The sequence below is a fragment of the Merops nubicus genome, unplaced genomic scaffold (assembly GCF_000691845.1).
Source record: "Merops nubicus isolate BGI_N331 unplaced genomic scaffold, ASM69184v1 scaffold11644, whole genome shotgun sequence".
Lineage (NCBI taxonomy): Eukaryota > Metazoa > Chordata > Aves > Coraciiformes > Meropidae > Merops > Merops nubicus.
Window position 1 is genome coordinate 29,738 of NW_008606245.1, and position 15,340 is coordinate 45,077.

At 37.7% G+C, this 15,340-nt stretch overlaps 1 protein-coding gene across 1 annotated transcript in view; it reads left to right on the forward strand.

Moving 5' to 3' along the window:
• Positions 1-5,498: 5,498 nt before the first annotated feature.
• MEF2A (myocyte enhancer factor 2A) overlaps positions 5,499-15,340 on the forward strand; it is a gene marked incomplete at its 3' end in the record, with an annotated part of 50,659 nt that continues 40,817 nt past the window's right edge. Inside the window, exons 1-2 of the mRNA XM_008939583.1 lie at positions 5,499-5,694; positions 11,279-11,482. Of these exons, the coding sequence (XP_008937831.1) occupies positions 5,641-5,694; positions 11,279-11,482 (258 nt within the window). The remainder of the gene's footprint in view (positions 5,695-11,278; positions 11,483-15,340) is intronic.

Sequence of the window (15,340 nt, forward strand, 5' to 3'; positions counted from 1 at the left end):
CCTGTGCCTGAAATCTTAATTTTAAAATGTAGCTTTGAAGCAGTAGCAATGAATTTTGGAGCAGGGCTGGCAGAATGTCTAAAGCACAGTCATAACAACTCTCAACATGTTTCAGTGCAGATCCAAATCTGAGCAAATTTATTCTGTGTAATTAGTTTGTGACTTATAAAAAAAGGAGATTTCTGGAGCTGTGGACTTGTTATATGGATTTGCATTCTCTTTGAGGTTATGAAGAGCAGACTGTTCATATCTCTCACTTCTGAACAGTGAAATGGAGTCTCAGAATCATGATTGACCCAGCTCCATACAGTACTAACCATTCTATCAATTTTTTTTCATGAAGTCATTATTTGACTTAATTTTTTCCAGCTATTTCCACCTAGGTCTATAGGGCAGGAAAGAAAGACACTTGCATGTTTACAGGGACTATGGAAGAATGAGATTATCTGTTATCTGCCTTATTGATGCAAAACAATCCACACGTGGTGGGCCTGGTCTCTATCTGGAGCAGTGTGGGAGGTACTTAGGTTCTGATCACATCCGTGGTAAGCAGGCAGTGCTAGTTGGAATTGCTGGTGAGTGCAGTCTGGCTGTGATCTGGTTGTGCAGTCTGTGCCCATCAGTTCATGCTTAGGGGCCACAGCTACCCAAAGATCTGTACAGGCTCCTTTGAAACTAGAAAGAGACCTATTAACCTTGATTTAGTAAAAATTGTCCATTTAGTAAGCCTTATCTAAGGTTTACCCATGTTAGAGGCATCTATACAGATCTGTTTTCACACAGCTGTGGTTTTGAGAGTTATCATGCAAATTTTCTGATGTCATGATGCTCATTTCTCTTTGTGCATTGCAGTAAATGAGCTATGATGAGATGATTACTGTCAAATGTAACCTGAAGCCGTGATGGTGAAATGGAGGTTCCAAGAAAACAGAGGCAGAGAGGAATAAAAGGAAAATAAACCTAGGGAGTGTAATTCTGACATGGTTTTTCCCAACCTGTTCTGCCACAGAAGGCTTCAGGACCTAATGGAGATCTGCACAAATATAATTTGTCTCCACTAAACCCTTGAAATAATTTTTTTCAGTAGGTCAAACAGTTTCCTTGTTTTCAAGTTATACATCTTGTGCTACTTATGAAACTGTAAGAAATCTTGGCAACAAATGGATCCATGTTCCTGAAAATATGCAGTCATGAGGCTATATTTTTGCATATGGTTCTGTTGTCTTTCAATATTTAGCGAGATGTTTTCACATGTGTTGGGAAAGGAAATAAATCCAGAAAACTTTGAGTGAAGGTTCCTTACAATACAATAATAGAGGCTTTTATTTGGACAGCTACAAGTAAAATTTTTCTTGCTATTACTGCAAACTGACATTTTCTGTTTGAAGCTCATTGTGAAGCACATGAGGTTTTTATCTTTTCTCTACATACTCTTACCATTTTGTTTACTACATGCCTGAAATTCTTCTTAAAAAGAAAAGAGAAAATATTTTTTTTCAGTGGGCCCATATGAGTAATGTAAGGCAGTTTTGGTGGCTGTAAATGGATTCTGTCACTTAAGGAAGTAGAACTTTATCTTCATCAAGGTTGCTTCACATCAGTTTCACATTTGCTTTCATAAATAAATGTACTTTAATATTCATATATATTTGCTAGTTTTCCTTTATTTGGGCTAAAGTTCATTGTGATCTAAATTAAATGGCTTTGACTTAAGAATTTTACATAGGTGTATTTGCAATTCATCTGTGATTTAGCAAAATTAAAACTGCCAGTTGCTTTTTTCACGCAACTATATAGCGGAGACAGTCTTATATCTTACATAGCTTTGTTGGTAGTCAGAAAGGAAAACAAAACTGCAACTCTGACATGATCAAGAGTTAGGAGAAGTCATTGCTCCCGTGAGAGATGTAATGTGTTTGTCAGTGGTGGTAACTTCCCGTTTGGATGTTTTGGGTGCATAAGAAAAGTGGTTTTTACTGCATGGTAACTCAGATTTTGCAGTTGGTGTAGATCCTTTCTACCCTTGGCTCATGGCATGCTTCTGTTTCAGTTCCTAGCTTTGAAAATGATCTTGTATGTGACTTCAAAATGGAAGGGATGCTTCATTTCAGAGCTGGGTTGCCTTTGGGGAATGTGTTTCGAAGCCAGGTTTCTGGTGTCCATAGCAACCTGTGGAGAGGGAGGAGAGGCTGGACCCAGATGGGGACAGACTTGCAAAGAGGGATTTGGAATTTTCTAAGTGAGAAAAGTGCTTGAGGTTGAAGAAAACAGCAGACCTGAGATGAGAGGCAACTGATTAAAGAAGGTGAAGCAGAGGTCATAAATGGGAAGTGGTTTGATGCATTTATGCCTAATAGAGGATATTAATTTTAATAGACCTGAAGTAACACCCCAAAACTAGAACAAAAGAAAATTGGTGAACATTACTGTCAATTTTCCCATTTCCCTTTGTGCAGTGGTACATGAAGCAGATAATAGTGTTCCCCTGCTATTGTTCCTTCCATTAGCTCATGGAGAACATTGTGAATCTCTTTTCTTTTGTATCCTTGAATGTATATGTATTGCATAATCCCATGTGGTATTTCTCTTCCTTTCTACGCTGTTCTCCCACTAGCTCCTTGCTTTATTCACTGCATAGACTTGCTTTGGAATATCTGTTGCAAAATGGGGAAGAGCTGAATGAGATAGGGCTGTATGAGGAAAATGTCTTGTCCCATATAGGAGTTTAAAAAATTGTCTTCTGGGGCATACACTTGTTTCTCAGGAAAACTTGGGGAACTAGTAAATTTGCCTAGATGTGTGTCTAATGCCAGTGAATGTAAAATATTTTTATGCCTCTGTATAAGTTTGTGTATAAAACTATCATGAAATTTTGTATACCTAATATTGTTTTTGCTATGCACACTGTCCTGTTTTGGAAAGGCTGGAGAGGAGGACAGGATGGCTGGCCACAGGGTGGCTGTTGGGTGAAAAGTGGTTGATTTTAGTAGGACTCTGTAGGGTTGAGTAAATGTACCTGAAGGAAGATGTATTGTAGGCATCAAAATCAAGACTAATGTGAAAGGTGAAGGTACATGTCATATATTAATATTATATCTTATATATAATTATATATAATTAAATGTGTGGATACCATATGTAATGGGCAGGATCAGGCTTAAATGAAGGGATGTATTGTCTACTCTGATACATAACAGAGCTGTGGAACTGCTTGCCTCTAGGTGCTAAAAATTAACAGGTTCAAATGTAACATTCACGGAATGTTTGATGAAGAGCTTTAAATTTAAGAGTCCACAAATGACTTCAGAAGCTTCTGATTCAAAAATCATTGAATACCTAGAGAAATTATTTTTATAAATGTTGCTTTTAAGCGATATGTGCTTATTCTGTTCCTGTGTCCCTCCTTTACCATCCCAGTGATATTTGATAATAGCCCTGAATAAAATGCTGGACCAGATGGATCTTCAGATGTGGTGGCTGTGTCTGTGTGCTAGTTCTGAGGGTGAGTGCTTTTAAAAAGCAGAGGAAGGAATCTGGTAATCCTGTACTCAGAGAAGCGTTTCAATAATATATGGTATATTTAAAAAATGAAGCCACACATGAAGTAGAGAACAAATGTTAAGAGCTGCTATAGAGACCCTTTTATTAGGTGTGTTCAAGGAATGCAACTAGATCTTTGCAGAACTAAACTGAATGTGTGATCATAGCATGAACTAAGTGGTGGGGGATAAGACTGAATGCTATATGAATTGAAGCTTAAAATACAGAGGATATTCTTGGTGGTTTTTTTTAAACACAAAAAGGTATAAATATGTCAGCTGTTGCCTTCTGTGTGCTATTGGTTGTATAGAGGCTTGTTCATCTGGCTTTAGCTAGCTATTAATACCTTCTAGCGGCACCTTGGAAGAAATATTTTTCTTGAGAATCCAAGGAATGCAATGCTGATGCATGCTTTAACCAGTGTCTAATGTGTATATATATTGTTTTGACCAATAGATGTCACATAATCTTAGTGCTGTTTTGATCTTAAATTCCATGGAATAGTATTTCTAAATAGTGTTCAGCATTTTATGATGTTTTACCAAAGCAGTCCTTTGTTGATATCAGGTAAATATAAAATGACATCCCTTCATTTTGTGATGTTCCTCCACCACTTTTTTCCTTTCTCTTCTTATTTTTTTCTTTTCTCCTCCCAAGCTGCACCAGAATGTTGTGGTTGTTTCCTCAGTAAATGGAATCTGTTGTGAAGTGTAGCCTGTGACTAATCGCCTCTTGCTGTCTCTGCTTATTAACTGTCTGATGGTGATGTGGTTGCACCACTTTCTACACATGGCCTCAAGGCTATGGCATTGTGACACCTATGTTAAAATATGCAGGGCTTGATTTCAAGAGACATTTTGGGTTGGAAAGTTAGAGAGGTTATAAGCTAATCTTGTGGCTGTCTTTACCTCGGTTATTTTAATGAATATTAGGTGGTTATAGAATAAGGTGTACCTGTTTCATGTTTGTACATTCTAGTATACTGTTTATGTTCTAGAGGCTATTTGTTTGCAATTGTTCTCCAGTTTTGTTGAATTGATGTTATCCTACAGTTAAAGCAGTGTGTTTGGGGTATGGCTTAGCCATTTTTTTTGTTATTTTAACCAAAAATGAGTGTAAAGCTTGTTAAATATCAGTGTTTTAGAAATCGGTTTGGTGCATTAATACCAGATCAAAGTATTATGATGGCTCACTGGCTTTTCAAGTTGCACACACCTTTATCATTCTGAACAGTACAACAACATGACACAAGTGCTAGGCAGGTAATTCTAGCAAATGCTGGCAAATATGTAACTTCCAGGTTATTGGAGAGGCAGAGTAACTGTGTGAATGTTAATTATTCATTGGTGTCTTGGAAGGTGTGGAATAGTTCAGTTGTGAAAATATCTTCTATGGTCTCTATCCTTTTTAAGTAAAGATATATTATTCCCTCTTCTCCTTCTTGCTTCCCAGTGAAAGCACAAATATTGTTTTACAGAATGAGATACAATTTAGTCCAGGAACAGAAACTCGATATTCTCATGGGTTTGTTTCATTATAGCGATGATAATTTTACAAGAGAAACAGGAAAAGCAGAGCAGTTTTCTAAAAGGTTTCCTAAAATGATGGAGCTGACAAAAAGTGGGTAAATTCTTGAACCCTCAGATAACTCAAGGCCTAAAGCTTACAGTGATGAGCAGCACCCCTTCTGACAACTGTAAATTTTTAAGGCATCCCACTGAAAGGGTAGGAAACTCTTGTTCATTGTAGATCTGTAGTTTGTAGGTAGAATCTAGCAAACTATTTGGAGTTGATTTAACTGCAGCAAACTATGTAGGATAACGCTTTACTGATGAAAACACTTGGATCACTGAAATAATTTTATGCAAGTGCATGTTTATGGCTGTACAAGTGTTGAATGATGCTTCCTCTTTTGTAATTTGTAAACTGATTTTTTTCATAATTTTATTTTTTAGGCACTTGTAAGAAGAAGTAGGAACCGTTTCTCAAGCTGAAGGCCAAGTAAAACAAAACTGTATCATGTGTTAGATTACTGAAGAGTGACATTTCTGGGGTTTGTGTATTTCTGGACTGTGAAGTGAAAGAAAGAAGAGGCCAAAAATGGGGAGGAAGAAAATACAGATCACGAGAATAATGGATGAACGGAACAGACAGGTGAGAAATAAGGAGTCTGCATGAGAAAATGAATCAGTAATCCTAAAAATTAATGGAAACTTTGAATACATTAGTGTTAATTCACTCAAAAGCTGAGCTTTGTCTTTATGTATCTGCAGATGGCTTTACTAGAATGCAAATAAGAAATGTCTCAATGGCTTTACTACTGCTTAAGGGAAAATTGTTACTTATAGGTAGTATTGGTTACTACTTAAAACGAAATTCACTGCAAAACTACTGTTCCTATTTCAATGGTGCCCTTGTCTGTACTTCCAGTAGGCTGGAGGCTCACATGAAACGGCCACCTTACCTGATCTGATAGCTGCTAGGAACACTTAGTAGTGAAGATGGAGGAAGGCTGAGAAATTCAAAAAGGATGTTGTGAAAGTACTTGATGCAGCCTCTTTAACAGAGGAGTTTGACATAGCTGTGGACAATGACCTGCAGTGGCTTTGATATAGTAAATAATTTTGTTAACATGATTCTAATTAAAAGCATTGATTTATATTCCTTGTAAGAGCTGTTTGCTGCATCAGTCTTTAAAAGTTGTCAGAAGGGAAGAGTATTCAAAAGTGCAGTTTCAGGGAAAGCTGCTTACTAGGCTGCTCTTGCCCTAAGAAAGGAGTGTCCCGTGAACTTGAAAAGTACCAAAATTTGATGACTGTGTATCAGTAATGTTTCCATTTAACTTCTACATTGCTACATTGAACTAAAAAATAAAGTCATTAGCTATTGAAATGTGTAGTGGAGTATCTGAAAGCTACCATTTTTAAGGAAAAGTAATGTGGGAATGACGTGGGATCTTTAAGAATAGTCACAGTGGATCAGGCCAAAGATGGAGTTAGGCCAGTATCTTTTGTCCCAGGATGGGCATAAGCAAATAAGTGCAGGATGGAAATGCATATGTTACACTACTTTGTAGCCCTCTTCCAGCTCCTAACTATTTTTAGCACAGGGATTTCCTGAGCTGGATGTGGTTTCCGTATATTTAGTAACCACTAATGGATTTTTTTGTTGTTGTTGTTTTCCCTGCCAGTGAACTTGTTCACTTTTCCTTTGAGCCCTTACAAAGTTGCAGCATTTACAACATCTTGTGGCTAGGATTTTCTGTAGGTCAGTTACCTGTTGTTTCAAGAAAAACCTTTTCATTTACATTTTGTCATGGTTCTGCTAACTATTTAGCTCTTGTATGGAAGAGGCAGCAGTTGCTCCCTGTTTACTCTGTCCATCTTGCTTGTTATGTCGATTGCTGCCATGTTACATTATTTTCTCTTAAAATAGCTTTTTCAGGCTGAAGCACCCTAGCTTACTTAGTTGTTTTTAATACAGAATTTGTTCTACACCTTTGACCATTCTACTCCTCCATAAACTTTGAGTATTGCTATGTTACATTTAGTGGCAGAGGGACCTAGAACAGCAGAGTGTTCAGGATGCATGCAAAATCTGGACTTATATAGTGGTGTTCTGATGTTTGTTCTCTGTTCCCTTCCTAGTGTTTGATTTGATTTTTTTTAACTTCTGAGCTCCAACATGAAGTTAGGGTAGTGTCAGAATCCCAAGAGACAGTCTTGCTGCTGACACATCAGCTCAGAGCCCATTGTTTTGTTTGTGAAATCAGGATTGTTTTTCTCCCTGTATCACTTTAAAGCATTGCAAACTCTGAGAAGACTATATATAGCAAGAAAAGTATTATTGGAGATTGGGAGAAAGCCAAGTATTGTTTGAACAGCTTTAATCACACAGTGACTGTATGTTTGATGTAGATAAATGGCTTAAGTACACGTAGTAAAAGTAGTTGAATTAATAACTTTGGTTCTTTCAGATCTTGCTCTAGAATTTCAGGCATTGGAAATTGATCCCCTTCCCTTTTTTAGCTTATTTGGAATAAGTTGGACAACCTTGGTTTTGTTCTGCTTGAAATACTTGTATTTTTATACTGCACCCTGTCTTAGGTCCAGTGGCGTTTTTCTCAGGGGGAACTGGTGTTTAGGTTTTTTGGGTTGTTTTTTTTTGATCTCCAGCTCATTGTTCAGGTTGGAACAATGGAGAGGAGGAGGATTATTGTGTTTGTGTCATATTTTAGCCCACCTGTACCATGGCTGTGACTGAAATGAAACATGGGGTTTAAGTTCTGAATTTTGCTTCTGGCTGGTTTTTGGCTAGCACTTTTTTTTTGGCTTTTTAGTGGTTAGGAAGAGGTTTTAAGCTCTGACTTAAAAATGGAATTAGGCTTGCCTTACCCTTTTTCTGTGGAAACGCAGGGATGATAACATACTACGTCTTGATTTTACAATATTTTGAAGAGATTAAATAGGTTTTGTTAGTGGTGACAATTTTTTTTTCATGTATAGAGGTATTGATGGTGTTCTTAACTCTACTGGTGTTCTGTGGTTTGGGTAGCTAGTATATGGAGTTTAAACACACTACAGTGCCCTGATGCAGTGATTTTTCTATTAAGTATTAATGCACTTTGAGAAATTATTTTATTGACCTAGATAAGGAGGGCATTTAGGGTTTGTTTTGTTGAATGGAAAATACAGTTCTGTTGTGTTGTCAGTTTTTCCATGCCATATGTAGCTGGTTAGTAGGTCACTTGTGAACATGCATATGATATCCTGTTTAGGTGTTTAGCAGGATGTTTAGTACTTTGAAAATTAGTAGAATGGGATACAGCTTGACCTGCAGAGCAAGTTCACACAACTTATGTGAGAAGAAAGGCTGTTGTTTTACCAGAAGCATCTTATTTCTGATGGGGTTGTCTGTGATCACAAACCAGAATATATAGACTGTTACTCTGGGAGATTACAGTTGTCATGAGACTGTCATTGCATTGTTAATTAAGCAGTCTTATCTGCTTGAATGAGCTGTAGGACATTTATCTTCATTAAGATGAGGAGAGTAAAGTACAGTAAATTAGATATCCAAGGAGCTCAATCTTGCTGCCTTTGCTCTCTCCTCACCCATTTTTTTTTGTGAAGCAATATTACAATAGTGCTGAGGAAGCTGTTGGCCTGCAATAAAGATACATATTTTTCATTTAGTGGGGCCCTAAATGGCACACCAAATTCCCAGAGGAATACAAAATAATTCTTAATGTCCCATCAAGATAGGGTGGATAAATAAATCCCAAGTGTTTTAAAAGAAGATGTATGAAGTGACTGAACTGCTAGACTTAAACAAGATCTATTTATTAAAAGTGGCTGTGTAGTATTGTATGTGGAGAGTAGAATTTCCCCCTATGTTTGTGAAGAGTACAGCCCAGTAGAACCTGCGTTTGTACTCGGCCAACCTGTCGGGCTGATAATGGAAAAGAAAAGTCTAGCAGAAGGTGCACTGAGGTAGTCTGTCAGATTTTGTGGCTTCTTGTCTCACTAGTGTTTTGTAATGGTTAAACAAGGAGTAGGTAAAAAGATCTGCTTATTTTAGTTGAACTTTGAATTTGTCACAGCACTCTTAAAACTGATTTGGAGATAGTGCTGTGTCATTATGGAGCTTCTCAGCATCCTGGCCTGGATCAAAAACAGGAGCAGGCAAGTGATTGTGTCCCTGGACTAGGCACTGGGGAGGCAACAGCTTGAGTACTGGGTTCAGTTCTGGGCACCAGATGAAAAGAAGGCTATTGAGGGTCTGGAGCTGGCCCGGAGAAGGGCAACAAAGCTGGTGAAGAGTCTGGGCAACATGTCTCATGGGGAGCAGCTGAGGGAGCTGAGATTGTTAAGCCTTGAGAAGAGGAGGCTAAGGTGTGAGACCTTGTTGCACTCTACAGCTCCCTGAAAAGAGGTTGTAGTGAGGTGGCTGTTGGACTTTTCTCCCAGTCGACTAGTGATAAGACAAGAGGAAATGGGGTTAAGTTGTTTTTTCCATCCTTAATGATTCTAGGATCTTTTTCAACACAGATGATTCGCGCCTCACAAAGGGCTCTGTGATTAGTGGTCTTCAAACCCTAAGAAATTTATAAGTTAGAAGCACTGTGCAGGAGCTTAGGTGGAACTAGTGTTATAATATGCCCAGCATTCCATATTCTCATCTTCCTAGGTCTTCTGCTTACTACCTCCATTTTTGTGCAGACAGGGCGCACATGTTAAACCAGATTATTTTAATGTGTGTGGGTTTTTTTGTTTAATGGACGTGGATACAGTTTTATAACTGAAGAGGAATCTGAGGTCCATAGTATCTTGGCAAACCTTTGTGGTGGAGGAGCAGCATATGCGTGCACTGTTCTAATACACAGTTGTTGTCAGCAGGCTCCACACACAGTGGTGTTAGTACACATGTCTGCATCCCTCTGAGACTATCCTTCCCACCACATAAATAGTATAAATTTTGTATTATGAATAGTGTTTTAAAAGTAATATGCACAAGATACTCATGTCTGGAAAAAATGCCTTGAGTTTTGTATACCCAGAATTGTCCCATCTGGCTTCCAGAAACTTTATGTACACCTACATAATTAACATGTTATACTATAGAAACCCATAAAAAAGGTTTGATTGTTCTTTGTGTTTTACTTCATTTTGATCTTGCAAAAGTATATTGACTACTCTGGTAACTATTTAGGGCAGGCCTGAAGGTCACTCACCTGTCACAGGGGCATTTACATTGAATTGTAACACAAGGGTGTGCATATGGCCATGCACAGAAGTGTTCCATTCAGGACAGAAACTCAGATTGAAAGGGATCTTTATTTAAAAGGTCTCAGAACATTAACTTCATAGCAGTATTTTAAATGTCTTTTTGAAACACCTAAGAGGACATTTAGTAAAAATTTTGTCCTTTGAGGAAGGTTTGTCTTAGCATCAGACCTGTGTTTGATTCAACTTGATGTCAAATACAGGGATAGTCTCATATCATTAACTAACTGAAATCTTATGAACAGAGTAATTCTTTTATATTTTTTTTGTTTCATAATTGATAGTGGTTTTTATAACTGAATCTTTCCCTGGTGGGCAAATGCTCCTTTGTGATATCCTGTAATGGATTTATTTCCCCACAGCAGTTCTAATTGGACCAAATTATCGTTTCATGATGTTCCTGAGTGACAGAAAACAGTTTAAAAGTATAAGTGAATCTTATTAGACAGTTTAATAGCAACAAAATAAAAATATTTCTTAGCTTAGCACAGTTAGAAATCATATTATGTAGTAACAGTGTCACTTCCATTGTTTCTGCTTGTTTTTATTGAAGTTCATTAGAATTAAGGCTGTAACTTATAAACTAATTACAGAATAACTAATCATCACAGAAGAAACTATTGTGATACCTGGCAAGTCCATGTTAGAAGGAGGGTCTATTACAGTATCCTACAATCTTGAACTCTCCTTGGTAGTTACTTACCAGTGGAAGAGTTGGGGGGGGTGTAATTATTTAGCTTAGTCTAATACAGAGCACTGGCCCTCAAAGTGACAACCAAAATCCAGTAGGCAGTTCTTCTGTTAAGCTTGTATACATACTCTGTTTATTCCTACCAACAAGCAGTATATCAGTATGGGCTCAGTTGGTGTATTCCTTGAGTGCTTGACTGTAGCTCTTCAAACCCTTGTGATGTGTTTTAAAAATAAATAAATTGTTGTTCTTTCTTCTCTAGGTCACCTTTACAAAGAGGAAGTTTGGATTAATGAAGAAAGCATATGAGTTGAGTGTACTCTGTGACTGTGAAATAGCACTCATCATTTTTAACAGCTCTAACAAACTCTTTCAGTATGCCAGCACTGATATGGACAAAGTTCTACTTAAATACACAGAATACAACGAGCCCCACGAAAGCAGAACCAACTCAGATATCGTTGAGGTAACAATTTGAAAAGACCTGTCAGTTTTCTTATCTCCTTAATGCTTCAAATGTAGAGTAATATATAGAGTATTCTAAGCTACTTTAACAAAATGTATTTAATGACTTGAAAAACTTGTCATAAAATGTAAACTACTGCTTTGAGTTTCATCTGAGGCAATAAGTCGTGTTTACAGCCGTGTTGTTTTCCCATCTGCCCTCCACCCCCTGCCAGTTTCTAGGAAATGTGTGATTTCAGCCACATTTGGCAATGGAAATAGAGGTGTGAAAGATGATTGTTTTTCTGGGGGAAAGAGGGGGAAGTGTTCAGGGTTCTCATGGATAAAATCAATTGGTTGGAAAATAAGGTCCAAAGTGTGCCCTTGACTTAAAGGTTGGCCCCTTCTTTCTTCTGAGTTAGTAGCCACTTTACCAGTAAAAAGTTGTACGTGGCTCAAATCAGCCATAGCTTGTGCTGCTTGTTGTTCAGCCAAAAAAAAAAACCAAAAACACACAATCCAAAAAAAGTGGATCTATGGAGCAGATGATCTTAATTGGATTTGTTTACATAGCACTATGTTCTATGTAGCAGTAGAGCAATGGCATTTTCTGCAGTAATAGAATAGCATGAATAGAATTACTCAAAGGTATTGGTTTCATTTACTTTTATTATACTTGCTCCTTAAATAGAAACTCCTTCCAGTACATAATTTCTAAATTAGGTGCAGTAGAAATCAAGGATTTTCTTGGCAATTGGAGCCTTGATGTACTGTAACTGCATTCACATAAGACTTATGTCTCTGGTAGTCCTGTAAATAGACCAAAACAGGTGGCTGACTGAAGTGTTTAATTTAAATTCTGAAGTTGTCTTCTCAACAAATGCCTTGCTTTTCAGGAATGATTTGGGAATAACGATTAGCTGTGTAGAGCTGAAGAGTCTATTCCCAAGGGGATCACAGAGTAGAGAGAGGATACGAGCTGATCTTGTAAATACATTTTAAAGGAAAAAAACAGGTTGACAAAACTGTGAAACAGACAAATGCCTTTTATTTCTTTCTGAGAAGGTTCTCTGCTAATTTGTCAACTGCCTTTTATGATCAGAAAGAAAACCTCCCTGACATCTGTCTTCAGTGTTGAGTACTAGTGAGAGGGATAATAAAAGCTTTGAAGAGTTGAAGGAGTATTACTTAGTCACTGGATTAGTATAAATAAGGCATAACCACTGTGGAGGAAGGAAAAACCCAATTCTTTCAAGAGGAGCTTTTGATTGTGACAGACATGATGTTGAGTCAGGGATGCAAGCAAGTCAGTTAGCCAGGCTGCATCTGTGTCCTCTCTTTGTTACGCCTGGTGGCAATGGTGCTTCTTCACATCACGAGGACCAAGAACCTCTTCCAAAATAATTTCTACACAAGGCTGCCTGTGTGTTTTTTTTTATTATTATTATTTTTATTTTTTTATTTTTTTTTTTTTGGCTGCTGTTTTTTTCTTCACCAGTGTCAAGAGTTTGGCCCCTGGCAACTACATTAAAAAAGTGCCTTTAGTAGCCAAGTGGATATATGGTTTCTGTTCTGGAGGAACATGCATGGGCTCATCTGCAGATTTTCTCATTTTCTGCTGTAGGTTTACTGTATTGTACTCATGTGGGATTTGGGACTTCACCATCATTGCTCAAACACAGTATAATTTAGGACTGGATCTCTCAGTCTCTTCAGATTAGCCCTGTGTGCTTTTTGGTGTGCTTGAAATGTTTTCAGTTCCTACTTTTCTTTCTTAGGAAAAAAGTTATTAAGCTAGAGAATGGAATGTTACCTTACTGCAGGGAAAATATGTCCTTTAGGTTTATGGCTGTGTTCTCTATGGCAAAGCTAAGTGAGTAGAGTGAAATTCTTTACAAGCTCAGTATATGTAAGGTAGAGTGATGTTTTCTCTCTGTTGGATTCCAGGAGAAGTGTATAGTATTTCTGAGAGATACCTCACAGTTTCATTTTTTGACACTGAATGCATTTCAGATATTCTCTGCCTGTAACTTTGTAGCCTGTTAACTATTACAATTTAGGCAATTCATGGTTGGGATGGACTGGTTTGCTTGCGACTAAGTAAATAATGCCTTTAATTTAGGAAAAACATTCATTTTCAGTGAAAAATTCAGTGGAAAATTATCTCCATCAGAGGTGAATTGGTTCCATAGAGAATTTAATGTGCTTTAGAGCAGATGCAATGACAGGCAGAGCATAAGTAGGGAGGAATATGGGGGAGATGAGATGTAGGAGAGTCAATCCTGTATTCAGGCAGTAGCAAGTTGCCAAAATCTTACTGCTTCATGTCATGTCACCGTTGATGGATGCTTGTGGCGTCACAGAGGTGAAGTTACAGCAGCAGCCTGTTGGAAACATTCTGTTCTAAAGAACAGTGTGAAATGGCTTCTCTTTCTTGTGCCTATGTAGAAATATTAACAGTTAAAAATTGGAACCCCCACAAAAAAATCTGTGTAATGCATACTAATCCAATTTAGAATAAGCAATTCTATTTTATGGGGTTATGGCTGATGTATATACCTTGGTCAACATTTTAGCAATTCACTTGCCTCCCTGGGTATGACAGATGGTATCTATAGGGATGTCAGCTCAGTGTGGAACTAGTCTTGACCCACTGTGGTCCTGATATCTCTGATGGGAGGTTAAGGGTTTTTTTGTGCTGTGCTAGAGGGAAAGCTAATTCCCCACAGCTCGGAAGCTGTAGAAGGGAAGAAACAAATTACTGTTACTTATTTTCAGTGCTGGGTAGATGGCAGTGTTGCAAATGATTAAGTGTAATTGATGAGACATCTTCCCCTTCCAGTTGCCTCCTGTTCAATTTTGGCATGGCAATTGTATTTATATGCCCAGAGCCTGGGATCTGATGTTGCTGCTGGAACGTTTGTGTGAAAACATAGTAGGAGGGACAGCACTGGCATCTTAAATGAATATGAGGATTTTTTTTTTGCTGTATGCCCTTATGTCTTTCACATCTACAATAACATGTACAGTGAATGCTCTGTTGGTGTCTCGTACATATTCTTTTCTAATTTTTTTATCCCTTTAATTTGTTGGTCTCCTTTTACCAACACTTTCCTTTTATAATTTCTGTTAACATTTCCTTACCTCCCCCTCTTTTTTTTCCCCCCCCCCAGTTCTATTTCTGAACACTTTACCTATCAAGAAATTGTTGGCTTCTTTACTTATTTCTTGCCATGTGTTTTTGTCTTTTTCTTTTGTGACTACTTGGTAACAAGTAACTCATATGGGTGCAAGGAACATATTTTTTCAGCTGTTTGGCAGGATCACATACTTTTAAGTAGCTGGAATTGGTAGGTACAGAATTTGGATTTAATGTAAGACTTGTTTTCTAATTTGAGTTTTTAGTACAGTTCTTTGGGATGGTCCATTCCCTGCCTTTTGGTCCTTTTAAAATTAAGGCAGAAGATCTTGCCACACGTGGCCTGTAACCAGTTTTAAAGGATAATTTGTGTGGCATTTTTGAGCTGGGACTCAACTTCTGCTATCTTTGACTTTTTCTGTTTAAATCTGTTTTACAGCATTGGAAAAAGGTAAATAGGGAAAACAGGGTTATCTGAAACACACAATCTTCAGAATATACACAGGTCTGTGGAAGAAGCTTCCTTGCCTGTCCATCAGGCAACAAATGATGATTTTTTTAGGTAAATTTCTGCATCCTTGTGAAATATGGAAGGTGAATGCAGCTGACATCGGTGAGGACAGTGAAAATTTGCTATGATTTCTGATCTTCTGAGCTTTTGGTAAAAGGCATTTACTCCAGAAGTCATGAGTGTAAGGTTTCCTTTAAGCCTCAAGAACGGGGGAAGAAAATTACCTCCTG